Source organism: Loxodonta africana, chromosome 18 (genome assembly GCF_030014295.1).
Source record: "Loxodonta africana isolate mLoxAfr1 chromosome 18, mLoxAfr1.hap2, whole genome shotgun sequence".
Lineage (NCBI taxonomy): Eukaryota > Metazoa > Chordata > Mammalia > Proboscidea > Elephantidae > Loxodonta > Loxodonta africana.
Window position 1 is genome coordinate 17720147 of NC_087359.1, and position 19072 is coordinate 17739218.

General features: G+C 52.1%; 1 protein-coding gene across 8 annotated transcripts in view; it reads right to left on the reverse strand.

The window, feature by feature from the left end:
- SLC16A5 (solute carrier family 16 member 5) overlaps positions 1-11677 on the reverse strand; it is a 19582-nt gene extending 7905 nt beyond the window's left edge. For 3 of the 8 annotated variants that reach the window (XR_010318301.1, XM_064270769.1, XM_064270774.1), the window contains exons 1-4: positions 8770-10574; positions 6894-7153; positions 4164-4307; positions 706-1515 (exon numbers count right to left, since the gene is read on the reverse strand). Coding sequence is in view for 6 of the 8 variants with exons in the window: in XM_064270769.1 (XP_064126839.1) it covers positions 706-1515; positions 4164-4307; positions 6894-7092 (1153 nt within the window). In the remaining 2 variants the exon portion in view is untranslated. Of the gene's footprint in view, positions 1-360; positions 454-705; positions 1516-4163; positions 4308-6893; positions 7154-8769; positions 10575-11367 lie in introns of those variants that run through there. The other 5 variants (XR_010318302.1, XM_064270773.1, XM_064270772.1 and 2 more) reach the window with 5 other exon arrangements.
- Between the last annotated feature and the right edge of the window lie 7395 nt (positions 11678-19072).

Sequence of the window (19072 nt, forward strand, 5' to 3'; positions counted from 1 at the left end):
CTTTAAGAACCTTTCCTCATTTACTCTGCAAGACAGGCTCCCAGCAGCCCCCGCAGGTCCTCTCATGTGGATCTTTTTCATGTTTTGTTTGTTTCCCTCTCAGCACAAACCACCAGTGTAATTACAAATGGCTCTCTTTTCCTTCATTCCTGAAGGTGAGCCGGACCAGGTCTGTGTTCAGCCATGCACAGCCAGGGACTGGCATGAGTGAATAAATGGCTAGTGGTGGGTGTTCTTTTCTACATTTTGCAGATGTCACTGTGGCTCAGTGAAGGAGGAGGACTTGGTGGGGTCCCCCAGGCAGGAAACGGAGGGTCTAGGATGTTAATAACAGCAAACACGCACCCGGTAGGCACTTACTGTGTGCCAGGCTCCCTGCTAAGCTCTTGATGTATATAACTCCTAATCCTCACAAGGAGCCAGTGGGGGAGATTCTATATTATCCTCACTTGACTGAAAAGAAAACAGGCACAGAGAAGAAGGTGAAGGACTCAGGTAGGTCTGATACACAAGCCCCAGTGCCAGCTGGGGAACAGTGTGCGGCACTGTTCATGGGGGTGCTTAGGAAAAACAGACTCCAAGCTCCAACCCCTGGAGATGCTGGACTGGACTCAAAGCTGTGTGGACTGGGGCCCCCCCATCCCCCACCCATTCAGGCTGTACCTAGGCACACCTGGCCGCCCTCCCACCCTCCGGGGGCCTTACCAGCCATTGGCGGGGCGATAAGGATGGAGATGCCCTCCAGGATGGTGAAGAGGCCCAGGGCACTGCAGAAGCGGTCCATGGGGACGATGTCCATGAGAACCTGGAAGAGGAGGGCACCAATGCCGCTCATTGACACGCTGTACACCAGGCAGTAGCCCACCAGCACACGGAAGTCAGCCGAGGCTGTGCACACCAGGTTGGTGAGCCCGTTGAGCAGGACCGCCAGGGTGAACAGGTACTTGCGGTGGCTGGCAAAGTTTTGCCGGCTTGCCACCAGCCCGGCCACTGGCCGCAGGAAGATGTTGCTAAAGCCGATGATGGAGATGAGCAGGGCAGCCCGGTTCTCGTCCACCCCATGCCGCACAGCGTATGGGACCAAGAAGACATGGGGCAGTGGGAAGCCCAAGATCATCCACATGACACCCAGCGTATACACACGGTAGCCAGGGTTGTGCCGCAGGATGTCAAAGGCCAGGTGGCGCTGGATGGTCTGGCTACACGCTGCCAGGGTGCCAGGCCCAGGTGTCTTGGGCGGTGGAGGGAGGCCTTCTTTAGTCTCAGGGGCCACGGTGGTGGCCACTGGCCTCATGACGGCCCCGCAGACGCAGCAGTGGAGGAGGACCCCACCGAAGATGAGGAAGGTGCCCCTCCAGCCCAGATCCTCCAGGAGGTAGCGGGACAACAGCGGCCAGAGCATGATACCCAGGGAGACACCCACTGAGGCCAGCGCGTTGGCCAGCGCCCGCCGGCGGGTGAAGTAGTAGCCCAGTACTGTGATGCTGGACTGGAAGCCGAAGCACATGCCCAGGCCTGTGGAGGGAGAAGGAGACCAGCTCGAGGGTGCTCTGGGGCCTTCACACTGCACCCAGAGTGGGTTTGCAGGGTCACCTCCCACTCCTGCCCGCTACAGTTCTAGCCTGGCTCCACTTCCAAGTCCCCAGGGAGTGAGGTGCTTGATGTGTGATGGCACAATTAACCCTCATAACGACCCTGTCAGGTAGATGCTATTATTAGCCCCGGTTTTCATATGGGAAAACTGACACACAGAGAGGTGAAGTGACTTGCCCAAGGTGACAGGCTCAGGATTCGAACCTGGGCAGTGTGGCTTCAGGTTCTGTACCCTTAACCACTATGCTACACGCTGTCCCTCAAATCCTCATGCAGCTAAGGTGGAATCAGCCTTCCTCACAACCTCCCTATACACGTTCCACCCCTCAGCTCTGCCCCGCTAGTCCAGCACCAGAGTGATCTTTAAAAACCTAAATCGGATTAATTCCTCCCCACTTAAACCTTTCAAACGCTTCCCACTGCATTTAGAAAAAATCCCCAAAATTTGTTGTGGCTGGAGGGCCCTGCCTGGCCTGGCTCCTGTTAACCCTCCGAGATCCCATCTCAGGCCACTCTCCCGTTACTCCCCACAACTAAGCCACATCAACCTTCCTTCTCGTCCTCTGGACACCAAGCTGCCCCCAGCCTTGGGACATTTGTAGCTGCCATCAGCTCTGCCCATCTCAGCTCAAAGGTTACCTTCCCAGAGAGCCTTCTCCAGCTCCCTGACCCTGCTGAAACCAGCTCCCCCTGCTCCACGCCTGCCGTGCACAGCAGAACATGTTGGAGAAAAAGCTGCAACCAGGCCATGACCATTGGCCTCCGATGGGCCCTGGGCTGCCTGTGACCCCACTCTGGCACTCTCTTCCATTTCCTCTCCCACCCTCCCAGCTGGCTACTCCTGCCCTCTTCTTCTCCGCATCCCTGCCTCCTCCTCCTCCTCCTCCCCTTCAGCTGACCACCTGGCTTCCACCTGGGAGAGGTGGAAGGCTGTGCTCCCATTAAGTCCAGCCCTCCACGTTGGCCCTGATCTTGCCCACTTGAAGGCATCCCTCCGGCAGTCCCTCTCTTCTGCATCATCCACTTTCTCCTCTTTACTACCTCATTCTCCTTCCAGCAGAATTCTTTGAAAGTATTGTCTCTACTTGCTGTCTCCGAATCCCCTTCTCCTGCCCTTCTGTTCTCTTTTGAACCCATTCCGACCAAATTTTCATCCTCACCTCTGCACCATCGAGGTCATCAGCCTCCATACTGATGGTGTCCCGGCTGTCTGCTCTCACCTGACTTGATTCATAGGAGGTCTGACACAGTGGGTCACCCCTGCCTCCTTAGCATGCTCTCTTCCTCCTGTTCTTGGGCCTACATTCTACTGATTCTCCTTCCCAGGTAGACCTCTCACCCGGGAGGCCCCGGGAACAATCCTCAGGGCTCTCCAGCTGCCCACCCTCACTCCCTGGCAGACAGCAGGTGGCCCCTCATCTTGACATTAAGTCCCGTCCAGTTCATGACTTCCAAGTTGCTTGCTCCAGCTCAGAACTACTCCTTGAACTCCAGACTGGACATGTCTAAGCCTCAGCTTTCCATCTTCCCCAAACCTGCTCCTCCCTGGGTTTTCCCATCATAGTTAATGGCGGCTCCATCCTTCTGGTAACTCAGGGCATAAAACCTCGGTGTCACCCTTCTTGACTCTTGAAACCGTATATCATTATGGGTCAGATCACATCACTCACCCCTCTGCCCGAACCCCTCAAATGGCTTTCCATCTCACAACATAACCTTTTATGAACCGGACTCCCACCTATCCTCCTCCCCACCTCTTTGACCTCCTTGTCCGTGCCCATCTAACCTATTGGTCACTGGGTGTTCCTTGAACACTCCAGGCAATGGCACTTGCTGTTCCCTCTGCCTAGAATGCTCTTTCCCAGAGAGCCTGGGGGCTGACTCCTCACCTCCATCAGGCCTCCCTTCAACTATCGCCTTCTCTGGACTCCTTCCCTGACCACCTTCCTGAAAATGGCAACCTCCCCTCGACCCTGCTTTATTTTCTTCATGGGATGTTCTAGATATTTTACCTCTTTATTTGTGTAATAGTAGATCCTGGGGTGGTGCAAATGGTTTGTGCTCGACTGTTACCTAAGATTGGGGGTCTGAACCCACCCAGCAAGGCCACAGAAGAAAGGCCTGGCAATCTACTTCCATAAAGATTAAAAAATAATAATTATAACCAAATCCATTGCCCTCAGGTCCATTCCGACTCATGGTGATCCCACCCCCCGTGTTACAGAGTAGAACCGCACTCCACAGGGTGTTCTTGGCTGTAATTGTTACGGAAGCAGATCGCCAGGAACAGCTATACCGTGCACCACGTGGGGTTGTATACTCTCTGCCCACCCCCCACCCTGGCCCAGGACACAATTCCATCATCTGTCCTGTCTTCTTCATGGCACTTGTCAGGATCAGACATAGTCCTTATTTATTTATTTGTTCATTATCCGTCTCTCTCACTGGTTTGTAGCTTCCAAAAGATGGGGAGCTTGCCTGCTTGCTCTGTTCACTTGGCTCCCGCCCCCTCAGCCCCAGGGCACTTTTAGGTAGGCACCAGGGAATTTTTGGAATGGAGCAACAATTACCTGTGATGAGTCCCGCTGTGATGTAGAGCTGGCTGAGGGTCCTGGAGAAGGAGCTGGTCACCATGCCCAGGCTGGCCAACAAGCCCCCCAGCATCACTGTCCATCTGCAGCCAAAGCGTCCCACCAGAATGCTGCACAGGGGCCCTGTGGAGGGGAGAGATGAAGAAGAGCAGGGAGCAGCTGAATGAAGTCAGGGGGTGCGGGGTGAATGCAGGATGGGGAGGGAGTCCCAGCAGGAAATAGCCAGGGGGCTGAAAGGGCACAAGCCTTGGAGCCTGAAGGCCTGGGTTCTGATCCCCACCCTGCCACAGGCTGGCCAAGTGGCCCAAGCAAGGCTCCATCGTTCTCTGAGCCTCAGGTTCCTCCCCTACAGAGTGAGGGGTTAGACTGACTGATGGCTGACCCGCTGGGATGTGAAGGGCTGAAAGTGTTCCTCAGCTGAAATCAGGTCAGCTCGTGACCTGTGTGGACACCTGCCTGTGGGTCTGTTTTGGAAGGGGGATCCCAGGGAACCGAAATCATGTTGGGCACTTCCAGCCCTGCTCTCCTCCCTTCAGAAGACCTGCAGTGCAGGGCCGCTCACACCTGGGGCCACAGCCCTCCCACCACCTTCCACCCTGTCCAGTTGGAGGCCTTTGCCCCTATGGTGGGCTGCCTGGGCCTTTGCACTGCACCCCCTTCTACTGCCCTCTGAGGGTTCTGGATGGGGGAGGCATGCCGTCTCCCCTCTCCCATCACCTCCAGCCATCGCCAAGGTCTTACATCCAGACTTCTGGCTCTAGTTGGAAACAGGCCTGTTCTCCCCAACCCAGCTCCACCCTGAGGCACTTTCTTACCAGCCCAGATCAGGATATGCAGAAATAAGCCAGTCCGGGCCGGCTGCTCCTGATACCTCCTCCTCACAGGGGCCCCATTCACTGAAAGCCCTTCCCCCAACCACAGCATAACTGAGCTTTTCCATAGTTACTCTCCCAGCGCAACCAAAGGAACAGGGTGAGCGTGTGCATGTGTGCGTGCGTGTACGTGTGTGTTTGGGTAGGGAGGGGATGCGTGGGCCGGTGTGAGCCAGTATGAGGATGGGAGGTACCAGGGAAGTGAGCAGCCCCCAGAGATAATCAATCAGTTGGGGCCTGGCCACTGACTCGTACGTCTTTACCACCCAAATGCTGACTTAGGAAAGATGACATTGGGGAAAGCCCTGAGTCATCATGAATTGGGGGTGGCGGCTTGTACGAGAACCAGCTAGATTGCAGAGGGTGCTGGGTAGGGTGCTGGGTGCGGCGCTGGGAGGCAGGGTGCTTTCTCCACGGGGGGCACTGCTTCTGCCATGAACCCACTCTGCAGCCTTGGTAGGCCCTGTGCTTGCTTACGCTCCTCTTCTCCAGCGTGTGTGTTGGAGGGTGGTGCTTAGAATCAGCGAGCTTCAAATTTCTACCACACTCTGAATGAGCTTGGGCTGAAGGTGTATGTTAAGTGAGGGGGCTGGCTGGTGGACAGAGGAATTCCAGGCCAGCTGAGATGTTGGTATGGCTGTAGGGGGTGGTGACTCTAAAGTTGGCTGGAGAGTAGAGATCCCATTAGATGCTTGATGCCCAGTCCCCTCCGCCCACACGGAAAGGAGCCAACCAAGATTCCCACACCCACCCAACCAGGCCAGAAGGCCATGGTGGTCTGGGCCAGGACTGACCCTCCCCTTGTCCTGAGCCCATGCCCTGGGCAGCAGATTCGGGGGTCATCCCAGAGAGGGTGGCAATCTACCCTGTCTGGCCTCCCTTCCAATTCCAGGGAAGGTCCTGGTGCCAGGCGGGTGCAGTGGATGGGGGGGGATAACCAGGGAGCTGGGGTCAGGTGAGGTGACCAAACACCAAACGGGGAGAGCCCTGTGGGCCATCAGGCCGGTGGACCAGGCCCCTCCTAAGGTTGCAGTCAGTGGAGTCCCTGTGGAGAGCTCCCAGAGGCAGGGCAGGTGAGTCCCAGCACCTGGACTATTGTGGAGAACCCTCCCTGGGCAGCTGCTGCCCCTCCCCCATTGCTGGGGTCAGGGCGAGGTCACATTCCTAGAGGAGCCTGCCAGGAAATAGGCTCCTGTGTGGAAGACAGAGGGAGGTGCCCAGAGAGGAGAAGAGGGAAGAGGGGATTGTCTTTCCTCTGTCTCCCTAGCCCTCTTGCCCATCCCCTCCACAGGGAGCCCAGGGGGAGATGGACCCCCTGCCCTGCCCCCATGGTTCTAGGTGTGTTTCTCAAGTCACCTTCCCCATCCTGAAGCCCCCATGAGGGTCTCTAGTTTCCCAGCTCTAAGCACTTCCAGGTCTCCTTGGATCTTCCCCACAATCCCATGTGGGTGGTGGGCAGGGTGAATATTATCCCCGTTTTGCAGAGGAAGAAACTGAGGTTCAGAGAGATCACCTAACCGGAGAGTGGCAGAGGCTCAGCAGGCTGACCCCAACCCCAGCTCTTCCCAAGCCTAGCAGGACACCCTAGCACACCCACAGCCTTGTGCTGTCCTCGAATGCATCTCCCAGCCCTCCCTGGGCCAGCTGGTGGAGACACAACCCAATCCAGCTGGTTTCCAGCCAGAGGGGGCTAGCCCTGCTGAAATCAGGTGAAATTGTAGGAGTTCACGCCACAAGCTCAAGTCTGTGGGCTCAGAGAGAGGGACCTAGGAGGCTGGGGAGGTTGTGGCTCCTTCTCACCCCTCTTAGAGCCCCCCTTTGCCCTCAGGCTGCTCACCCCCTGCATGGAGCACCGCCGTCAGGATGGAGGGGAACCAGGAGGTCTCGCTGTTGCTGGCCTGGAAGTCGTGCTGCAGCTCAGTGAAGAAGACGCCCGTGCAAGTGGGAAAGCCCAGCGTGAGGCCCTGGATCAGCATGGAAGCTAGCAGCACTGCCCAGGCCCAGCAGCCCTCCTCGCGCTCCAAGGCTCGGGGCATCCTCTGCCCCCAGCACCGCAGCAGCGGCCTTTGATGCTGCCGCTACCACCTCTGGGGCCTCCTGGGGAGGGGACAGAACGGAGCTCTGCAGCGGCCACAGGCTGCCAGCCCTCCCCTTGCCTACATGCCGCCTTCCTTGGGCACGGCTGAATGCCGCCTTTTCCTCCTGCCCCAGCACCAGGTATCACAGGGGGCACCACCCCCTGGAAGACAGCTAGGATTAGGGTGGAATTGTAACACCCTTACTAAGGTCACCTCCCTGATCCAATGTAAAGGGAGTTTCCGTGGGGTGTGGCCTGCCGCACCTTTTATCTTACAAGAGATAAAAGGTAAGGGAAGCAAGCAGAGAGTTGGGGACCTCACACGACCAAGAAAGCAGAGTGCATCTGTTGGACCTGGGGTCCCTGTGAAGAGAAGCTCCTAGTCCAGGGGAAGATTAATGAGAAGGCTGACAGAGAGAGAAAGGCTTCCCTTGGAGCTGACACACTGAATTTGGACTTTTAGCCTACTTTACTGTGAAAAGATAAATTTCTCTTTGTAAAAGCCATCCATTTGTGGTATTTCTGTTATGCCTGCACTAGATGACCAAGACAGGAGACCTGCAAAATCACTCCATGATAAGGAGCTTGTGGCCAAGAGTCAGTTTCCATAACTGTGCTAAATAACAACCTGCAAGGGCTTCTCTGAGCACCCCAACACACGCACACACACACACACACACACACAGCCACAGAGACAAGCACAGACACACACACACAGTCACACACAGACTCACACACACTTACACAGAGAGGCACACAGCAGACACAGATACGAACGGACAAACGCAGGCCCCCACACAGACACACTCACACGCATTCACACACAGACAGGACAGACAAATGCATACTTACATGGCGACGAGTCCAGAGACATACACAGACAAGTACTACACAGAAATACAGACACCCACAAATATATCTAGATGCACACAACACGGACATACAGATTCATGCACTCACGGGCGCACACACCTGCCCTATCAGTATTCAGGGCCACTGCCCAGGCCACTCTCCCCTCATCACATAATGGCCAGGACCTGCCTCCATGTCTCAAGGCTCCCTCCCCAAATGTAAGCCCTCCTCCTGTTACCGGGTCCCCCTTCCACCTCACCAGCATTCAGGGCTCCAGGCTGTGGCAGCAGTGGGAGAAGCCTTCACCTCAATTAAGACAACTGACTCCACGCTGTTCCCACAGCATCCCTCCCTTTAGCCCCAGGTTCTGGGAAGATCTTGGAAGCTCAGGAAGCTGCCAGAAACATGAAATCCCCTCTTCCTGCCAAGCCCAGCACCCCACACCTTCCCTCTAGGCCCAAGAGCTTTAAAACAGCACCTCAGCTAGATCCACCCTAAACTGCCTGTTTCAGATGCTCCAATCACTTCTCAGTGCGAGGCCTCCTCCCTCCCCAGAAAACCCCCCAGGAGCCATGCCATTCGTCACAGCCTCAGGGTGTGTGTGTGTGTGTGTGTGTGTGTGTGAGTGTGTGTGTGTGAGTGTGTGTGTGTGTGAGTCTGTGTGTGAGTGTGTGTGTGTGTGTGTGAGTGTGTGTGTGTGTCCTCCTGGCACCTGCATGTGACATTCAGCCCCAGAGAGTCCCCCAGCTCTGACCCCTGCCCAGCCCCAGGCTTTGGGCTGTACCTCAGACACTGACTCCTCCAGCAAACCGACTCTTGCCTCCTCCAGGATTTCTGTTCCCTTAGCAAATGGAAAGGGCACGGACACCACTTGATCCTTCTCTGTGCTACCTTGAATGTCAAGTCTCCACACCCTCCTCCCAGCACTTGCCCGCCCCTCAGCCTTCCTGGGCCTGCAACCTTTCCCTCTTCCTCCCAGAAGGGCCCACCCAGCCTTCCTCCGCCTCCTCACTTCCTCCTGCCAGCTGGTCACTGCTGTCTCAGTTCACTGCCCTGGCATTCCCAAGCCCCGAGACCCTCACTGCTTCCCTTCAGAGCAACCAGCTGTCCCTGATCCAGAGGTGGCTGGGCAGAAGGGGTGTAGACTCAAGAGGAGACCACGAGAGGAGAGGGGGGAATTCTGGAGACTGGACGCCAGCCTACCCCCTCTCCCATTCCTTCTCCTGCCCCTTCTATGGAGAGGTCTTCCTTAGCACTTGCCCCAGCGGCCCCTTTTTCGGGGGGCTTTTTCAAGGCTTTCCTTCCCTCCCCTCTGCACCCCACCTTTCATCTGGAACCTTTCCGTAGGGCTGGCTCTCCACAAGTATCTCCTGTCTCCAGGTCTCAGGGAAGCCGCTGATCAGTCAGCTGTGACACCTCGTGGGCTGCAGCCACACAAACTCCAGTGACAACTCTAAGCACCTTTGCTCTGTCTTTGCAAGCAGGGCCCCAGCCTCTCTCTGGGGGGCTCTCTGCAGATGTGTCCTTCCATGAGATAGCCATTCCCACTCACACTCCCAACAACTTCCAGTTCCCACACAGTTTTTATGTCCACTTGGCTCTGCAGCCCCCTCCCCCAGCAAGCTGCTCCCTCTGCAGTTTCCACAGTTCTCAGCCAGAGAGAAGTCCTGTCCGTCCTAGGAAGCCATCCTAAACCCCACCCCAATCTGGGCTAGACCCCTTCCTGTACATCACTCAGCACTATCTGGAGGGGATCCTTCCCTTGCTTATCATTGCTGCCCTGCCCCTCTTACCCCCTTCATCACTATGAGCAGGGACCTGTTTGTGCACCCCCAGCCTCTGGCCCAGCAGTTACCCACCTGTGTTCCCTGGGGGACAGGCAAGCCCAAGACCATGGGTGACCCAGCTCTCCAGCAGGCAGGCCTATTCCAGAAGACTCAAGCAGGGCAGAGAAGAGGTGGGGCTGGGGGATCTGGCTTTGTCTCTGTCCCAGCAGGGAAGTGGTCTTTCCTTGGCATGGGGAACCATGAGTAAGGTCAGCTCTTCCTAGTGGTGTTTGGGGCCAGGAGGGAAATGCAGCCAGAGATACTTCACTCTCACTTCCTGTGCCTTCGGTGGGCAGCTGGTCCAGGCTGGGCCCAGGAGCTGCCAGCCTCAGCCCTCAGGGACCCCCCCGCCCCCAGCCAGGGTGAGGTGCCCTTTTCCTGCCCAAGTGGCACAGAGCTGGGCTTGAGGAGGTGAAATGTCTGGTCCTTCTCTCTCCCATCTCACAGAATCCCTGGTCAATGTTTTTAGGGCTCCCTGTCTCATGCTGGAGCCCTGGTGGCACAGTGGTTAAGGGCTCAGGCTGTTAACCAAAAGGTCGGCAGTTCAAATCCACCAGCGGCTCCTTGGAAACTCTATGGGGCAGTTCTACTCTGTCCTATAGGGTCACTGAGTCAGAACTGTCTTGACAGCAACGAGTTTGGTGTTTCATGCCAGGGGCACACTGGGCCCTCAAAATCCTTTCCCTGCCCCTCAGATCACGCAGTCCCAGTTGGACATCTGAGGGTTCACAAACAGACATCAGACCTGGGGCCCCACCAGAGAGCACCTGCATGGACACAGGGGAAAACCCATGCTCTCCTGCCGGGTTCGGGGTTAGACTGGTGTCCTAAGTGAGGGCTAGCTCCCTCCACTGGTGGGAAAGTTCAGGAGAGGAAAACAGGGAACTGCCAGCCCTGGAAGCCGCAGAAGGATGGGCAGCCCCTGACAGGCCCTGGGACCCTCTGCCTCCCTGGCCCCTCCATCAGGCAGGATCCCTTGCCTGAGGCCCGGACACAGGTTGGCAGCAGAGAGCCCCCGCCACGAGGAAGAGAAGCAGCCCTCAAACCCTGTGCCTAGCAGGGGACCCGGAAGGAGGGAAGCCGCCCAGAAGTGGCTAGCCTCTGCCTCGAAGGGGACGGGCTAGGCAAAAGGAACCTCAGGTCCCCTTCTGGCCCGGGAGTCTTCCATGCGGAATCTGGCTTCTCCTCCACTTTTCCACCCTGCCCAGGACGGGGCTCTTCGGGTGGGGCTCCGGGGCGCCCTGGGAGCGGTTCTGAGATTTCAGGCCAAACCTTGGGTGGTGCCAAGACCGCAGAGGGCAGGGGGTCGCCCTGGAGAGCCTCCCTCCCTCCAGCGTGGAGGTCCTCTGTCGTCCGAGGCGCTGGCAACCCGGCCAAAGTTCTGGGGCAGGCCAGGACCCGGCGGACAGAGAGACTTTTCTGGATCCTCACCCCCACGAGCCTGCCAAAGGTGGGAAGGGACCCGGGAGGCCCTCGGGCGGGGTCTGAAACGGTGCTAACGGGGACCGCGGCGGGAGGGAGGTCTCGGGGGGCATCGGGGCCGGAAGCCAGCTCACCGGCTCGCGAGGGGCCCAGGCGGAGAGGTGGCGGGACGCCGGGGCGACGACAGCTCCGGGGGCTCCTGGGGGCGGAGACCCACGTCCGCACCTCCCTGGGGGGGGGGGTCTGGTTCGGGGAGGAGAAGCCCCGCCTTGGTGTGTCCTTGTGGGGGTGGCGCGGGCGTGGCCAGGGTCCCGGTGGCGCCGGCCGTCCTGCAGCTCGGAGACTCCCCAGCCGGCTCAGCCGGCACAGTTCCATGTCGTTAGCATGTAATTTACATAGACCAGACGCACGCTTTCCGTAGTCCCGATTTTCCCGCCCCGTGTTCTAGGGCTCCAGGACCCGGAAGGAGAAAGTGGGTAATTAAGCTACTGCACCTCCCAGTGGAAGTGGGTGGAAGTGGGGAGCGGTCAGGGATCGAGGAACTCCTTCGTTTGGGGGTTTTAGCTGCTCAGGGGTCTTTGAGGGGCGCACCCACGGGGACCCAGCAGGCAGTTGGGGGATGCAGTAAAGACGGCCCTTTAACAGGTCAGAGGACACCCGCCCCCAACTTTTCTGCACGCCGCCCAGAACCCCAGGCCCCTTTCTAGCCTCATCCCCGCCTAGCCGGCCCTTGTTGGTGCTGTTGGGTGCCGTCAAGTAGATTTTCCACTCATACGGACTCTACAAGACAGGGTAGAACTGCCCCATCGGGTTTTCAGACTGTAATTTTTATGGGGGCGGATCCCCAAGTCTTATCTCCCACAGAGCTGCTGGGTGCCATAGAACTGCCAGTCTTAACTGTTCTGCCACCAGTACTCCTTAGCCAGCCCTTAGAATGCACTATTTAAATTTTATTCAATTACTATAAAGCTACAGTAATCAAAACAGTATGGTACTGGCATAAGAATAGACATATAAATCAAAGGAATAGAATTAAGAGTCCAGAAATAAACCCTTACATTTATAGTCAATTGATTGTCCCCAAGGGTGCAAAGACAATTCAATCTGGAAAGAATACATAGTCTTTACAACAAAGGGTGCTAGGGCCACTGGATCTCTACATACGAAAGAATGAAGTTGCATCCTCTACCTCAAATTATATACGAAAATTAACTCAAAGTAGATCATGGACTGAAATGTAAGAGCTAAAACTATAAAACCCTTAGAAGAAATAATAGGAGTAAATCTTCATGACTTTGAGTTGGGCAATGGAATCTTAGATAGAAAGCCAAAAGTACAAGTGACAGAAGAAAAAATAGGTAAGTTGGACTCCATTAAAATGAAAAACCAGCAAGGATACTATCAAGAAAATGAAAAGATAACTCACAGAATGAGAGAAAATATTTGCAGATCATGGATCTGATAAGGGACTTGTGTCAAGATTACATAAAGAACTCTTACAACTCAACAACAAATAAACGACCCAACTAAAAATGGGCAAAGGATTTGAATAGACATTTCTCCAAAGGAGAGATACCAATGGCCAACCAGTACATGAAAAGACGTGCAACATTATTAGTCATTCCCGAACCCAAACCTAAACCCACTGCTGTCGAGTCGATTCCGACTCAGAGTGGCCCTATAAGACAGAGTAGAACTGTACCATAGAGTTTCCAAGGAGCGCCTGGGGGATTCGAACTGCCAACCTCTTGGTTAGCAGCTGTAGCACTTAACCACTATGACACCAGGGTTTCCTATTAGTCATTAGGGAAATCCAAATCAAAAACTATAATAACATATGGCTTCACACTCAACTAGGATGAGTGTGCCGTTGTAAGGAACATTGTAGACATAAGTCACTGCCTTGCCTGGGATGATCCCAGTACAGAGGTTGGCACCCCCTCCTTTCCTGTAACTGCAAAGGAAGGGCTGGCCCTGACATGGACGGATGTTCGGCTTAGCCTGAGGTTCCCTGGGTACCAATATTAGGAGAAGGAAATGGGACCCAGTAAGATTTGCCACCATGGTTCTGTAGGGATGGTCCCAGATCTTGGGAAGGACTGTATTTTGGGAGGGCAGGGGGGTCATACTTGGGGTCTGTACCATCTCAGCACCCCTTATCTCAGCCTGGCTCAGTCCTGTGATTGGCAGTGCCCATAATAGGGTATCCTGGGTACTCATAATAGGCTGAATATAGTCCCCTTTGTTTCCATCCCCAGGCACTCAGGCAGGACCCAGGTACTCACCCTGGGCTCCTTTCCCTCCCTAAAGAAAGCAAACAGGGGAGGTGCTGTACAGTGAATTACTTAATATGGCTCCAGCCAGGGTCTTGTGATTCCCACAAAAATGATTGGGTGGGACTATCCAAATAAAGTCTTGTGGCCCACCAAAGGGGTTGGACACCTTGCTAACTATGCAAATAAGGTGCATAGAATGCTTCCAGGGGTGGGATTATGCAAATAAAGTATATACGACGCTTGCGTGGGGGGACAAGACTATGCAAATAAGGTATATGGAACCCTAACAAGGGGATTGGTCAATTTCATCAACCCACTAGGCACAAAAGAGCTGATCCCAGAGGGGAGAAGGGCCCTCACTACCATCAAGAAGAACAGCCAGGAGCAGAGAGCAGGAGTGCATCTTTTGAACATGGGGTCCCTGCACTGAGAACCTCCTAGACTCAGGAGACAGAGAAAGCTGTAACACCAGAGATGGCACAAGATAGCAAGAAGTGGCAATAAGATCGGCACAGAAACTACAACAGCAGAACCTGGAGGCTGCAATGGGTTTGGGCTTTTTTTTTTTTTTTTTTTTTAAAGATTCCTAGGTGGTACAAACAGTTTGTGCTCAACTACCTAATCTAAAGGTTGGTGGTTTCAAACTCACACAGCAGTGCTGCAGAAGAAAGTCCTGGCAATCTGCATCCATAAAGATTACAGCCAAGAAAACCCTATGATACAGTTCTACTCTGTAACACGTGAGGTTGCCGTGTTGTTGTTGTTCTTATTAGGTGCCACGGAGTCGGTTCCGACTCATAGCGACCTTATGTACAATAGACCGAAACACTGCCCGGTCCTGCACCATCCTCACAACTGTTGTTATGCTTGAGCCCATTGTTGCAGACACTGTGTCAATCCATCTCATTGAGGGTCTTCCTCTTTTTCGCTGACCCTCTACCAAGCATGATGTCCTTCTCCAGGGACTGATCCCTCCTGACAACATGTCCAAAATATGTGCGACGTAGTCTCACCATTCTTGCTTCTAAGGAGCATTCTGGATGTACTTCTTCCAAGACAGATTTGTGGGTTACTTTGTTATTCCATGATATATTCAATATGCTTCACCAACACTACAATTCAAAGGCATCTGTTCTTCTCTGGTCTTCTCATTCATCATCCAGCTTTCACGTGCATAGGAGGCGACTGAAAACACCGTGGCTTTGGTCAGGCGCAGCTTAGTTTTCAAGGTGACATCTTTGCTTTTCAACACTTTAAAAAGGTCTTTTGCAGCAGATTTGCCCAATACAATGTGTCATTTGATTCGACAGCTGCTTCCCTGAGTGTAGATCCAAGTAAAATGAAATCCTTGACAGCCTCCATCTTTTCTCTGTTTATCATGATGTTCCTTATTGGTCCACTTGTGAGGATTCTTGTTTTATGTTGAGGTATAATCCATAAGGAAGGCTGTGGTCTTTGATCTTCATCAGTAAGTGCTTCAAGTCTTCTTCACTTTCAGCTTGCTTGCTTGCTGAGGTTGCCATGAGTCAGAATCAATCCGATGGCAACAGGTTTAATGGCTAATGAGGCTGACCCTCTTTTCATATGCTATCAGCTGTTTGTATATTTTCTTTGGAGAAATTGCTCATATCTTTTTCTCTTCCTGACCCTGGGGCCACATCAGACCCACATAGTCCAGACGTTGAGTCTTGAGAGGATGCCTCCAATCAGCTCCCTGGACTGCCAGATTCATCTTCCAAAAACACCCTGCTTGCTTCTCAGGCTGCTGCCCCGGAAGCCCTCCTGGCCTTCTGTTCTCAGACCACTCTACCTGCCTCACCCCCTACCAGGTGAGCTCTATGCCTGGCCCAAAAGAGCCTTTCAAGTGACATCTGTAGAACATTGGAGCAAACTGAGCAGAAATCTAACCATCAGTGTCATCTCGAGCTGCGTAATTTCAACTTCGTGATTTGCTGTGTTGAACACAAAATCAACAAGGCTCATGTCCTCGGGGCACCAGGAGTCCATAGCTGTGAATGAAGACAGATTCCACTTCCAGAAACACTTGGCAGGGACCTAAAAGCCTTGTAATGGGTGCCCTGGGGCTTCTGACACTTTGAGTATTATTTATTTTGGCAGGAGTGAGCGGTGAAATCAATCGGTGTACGTACATGTTCCTAACACCTATAATAGGGGCGCTATAGGCATTTTGGGCATGACTTCTGAGCACTGTAGGACATTTAGCATCCCTGACCCCTGGCCCAGTACTAGATTCCAGTAGCACCCTTCAGTCACTGGGACATCCCCAACTAGGGTGAGGCAAGTGGGGCACTCTCCTGGGGCTCAGTATTTAAGGAGGGCTCCAAAAAGCTCAGTGCATAATCAAGATATTTTCATGCAATAATTTTAGAAAATCAGATCAGCAAACTATGGCCAACAGATTATTACCGGTTTTTGTAAATAAAATTTTATTGGAACTAGGGCTGACCCAAGCCATGGTGTTTTCAATCACCTCATATGCATGTGAAAGCTGGACGATGAATAAGGAAGATCAAAGAAGAACTGATGCCTTTGGATTACAGTGTTGGCAAAGAATATTGAATATACAATGGACTGCCAGAAGAATGAACAAATCTGTCTTGGAAGATGCACACCAAAATGCTTATTAGAAGCAAGGACAGTGAGACTTGTCTCACATACTTTGGACATGCTATCAGGAGGGATCAGTCCCTGGAGAATGACATCGTGGTTGGTAGAGGATCATTGAGAAAGAGGAAGACCCTCAACGAGATGGATTGACACAGTGGCTGCAACAATGGGCTCAAGCATAACAATTGGGACGATGGTGCAGAACCAGGCAGTGTTTCATTCTGTTGTACACAGGGTCGCTATGAGTCAGAACCAACTCAACAGCACCTAACAACAACACAACAACAGGGCTAGAATTAAGGTGATGGGGATAAGGCAGGGTTGTACAAGTGCAAGGTCAAAATCCTTCTTTAGAGTCCCATAAAACAATATGAGACTAAATGGGCACACCAGCCCAGGGGCAAGGAATAGAAAGTAGGAGGGACAGGAAAGCTGGTAATGAAAAACCCAAGGTCGAGAATGGGAGAGTGTTGACATGTCATGGGGTTGGCCATCAAAGTCACAAAATAATATGTGTATTAATTGCTTAATGAGTAACTTATTTGCTTTATAAATCTTCATCTAAAGCACACACAAAAAAACCTTTTAAAAAAATCTGTCTTCCAACTGAAATTAAAACAATCATAACAGAACGTGATGAAAAGTTGTACTCTAACAAATTTGAAAACCTAGAGGAAATGGACAAATTTCTAGAAACACTCTACCTACCTAAACTAACACAGAGGTAGAACAATTAAATAAACCTATAACGAAAAAAGAGATTGAAAAGGTAATTTAAAAAGCTCCCAACTAAAAAAAGCCCTGGACCTGACGGCTTCACTGGAGAATTCTACCAAACTTTCAGAGAAGAGTTAACACCACTACTACTAAAGGTATTTCAGAGCATAGAAAAAGATGGAATACTCCCAAACTCATTCTATGAAGCCAGCATATCCCTGACACCAAAACCAGGTAAAGATACCACAAAAAAAAAGAAAATTATAGACCAATATCCCTCATGAAGTTAGACGCAAAAATCCTCAACAGAATTCTAACTAATAGAGTCCAACAACATAGCAAAAAAAATAATTTACCATGACCAAGTGGGAGTCAAACCATGCAGGGATGGTTTAACACTAGAAAAACAATCAGCGTAATCCATCACATAAATAAAACGAAAGAACCACATGACCTTATCAATTGATGCAGAAAAGGCATTTGACAAAGTCCAGGACCCATTCATGATAACTAAGCAAAATAGGGGTAGAAGGGAAATTCCTCAACATAATAAAGGGCATTATACAAAGCCAACAGCCAACATCACCCTAAATGGGGAGAGTCGGAAAGCATTCCCCTTGAGAATGGAAGCCAGACAAGGATGTCCTTTATCACCACTCTTATTCAACATTGTGCTGGAGGTCCTAGCCCCAGCAGTTAGGCTAGAAAAAGAAATAAAGTGCATCCAGATTGGTAAGGAAGAAGTAACAGTATCTCTATTTGTAGGTGATATGATCTTATACACAGAAAACCCTGAAGAATCTATAAGAAAACTACTGGAACTAATAGAAGAGTTCAGCCAAGTATCAGGATACAAATAAACATACCAAAATCAGGTGGATTCCTGTACACCAACAAAAAGAACTTCAAAGAGGAAATCACCAAATCAATACCATTTACAATAGCCCCCAAGAAGATAAAATACTTAGGAATAAATGTAACCAAAGACGTAAAAGACCTATAAAAAGAAAACTGCAAGAAACCAGAAGAGACCTACATATGTGGAAAAACATACCTTGGTCATGGATAGGAAGACTCAACGTTTTGAAGATGTCGATTCTACCCAAAGTCATCTACAGGTACAATGCCATCCTGATCCCAATTCCAATGACATTTTTTAATGAGATGGGGAGACAAATCACCAACTTCATATGGAAAGGGAAGAGGCCCCAGATAAGTGAAGCATTACGGAAAAAGAAGAACAAAGTGGGAGGCCTTACTTTACCTGATTTTAGAACCTATTATACCGCCACAGTGGTCAAAACAGCCCGGTACTGGTACAGCAGCAGGTACACGGACCAGCGGGACGGAACTGGGAACCCAGACGTAAGTCCATCCACCTGTGAGCAGCTGGTATCTGACAAAGGCCCCAAGTCTGTTAAATGGGGAGAAGACAGTCTCCTTAACAGATGGTACTAGCGTAACTGGATATCGGTCAGCAAAAAACTGAAAAAAGACCCATCCCTCATACCATGCACAAAAACTCAAAATGGATCAAAGACCTAAATATAAAATCACTATGGAGTTTTACATTTCATTTTGATCTTTAAAAATTTTGCACCAAAATTAGTTATTTTGAATACTGAGATTTTTTACTGTTGCTGTTAGTTGCCATTGAGTCGATTCTGACTCATGGCGACCCCATGTGTGCAGCGTAGAACTACTCCATAGGGTTTGCAAGACTGTGACCTTTCCGAATCAGCAGTGCCTCCGGTTGGGTTCAAACTGCCAGCCTTTTGGCTGGTAGTCAAATGCTGAACCGTTTGCACCACCCTTAAACTTTGCACCTGGGTGAGTACCTTGTACACAGTAGGCACTATGTTAAAAGAAAGTAAAATTACTTGTATAGCCAGGAAATGCAATGAATACTATTTTTTAAAGATGTCTTTAATTTTAAAATTACCCAAGTGATATATGAACACAATCTTTTTGCAAAAATTTGGAAACTTTTAGAAGTAAAATAGCCCTTGGAGACACAGAGTACAGCCTTCTGGGATTCCAACTCAAAAATATTCCATGGGTGCCAAGACACCAGCAGGTGATAAGAGGTGAGTGGGTGGCATTTCAAGGACAGCCTGCACCATGATCGATCCACAGTGGGGGAGTGGGGAGGGCAGAGCTCACTGATGTGGATTATCCAAGAGCGCTGGCTAACCTTGCCAACCCGGGAGGCCTCCCC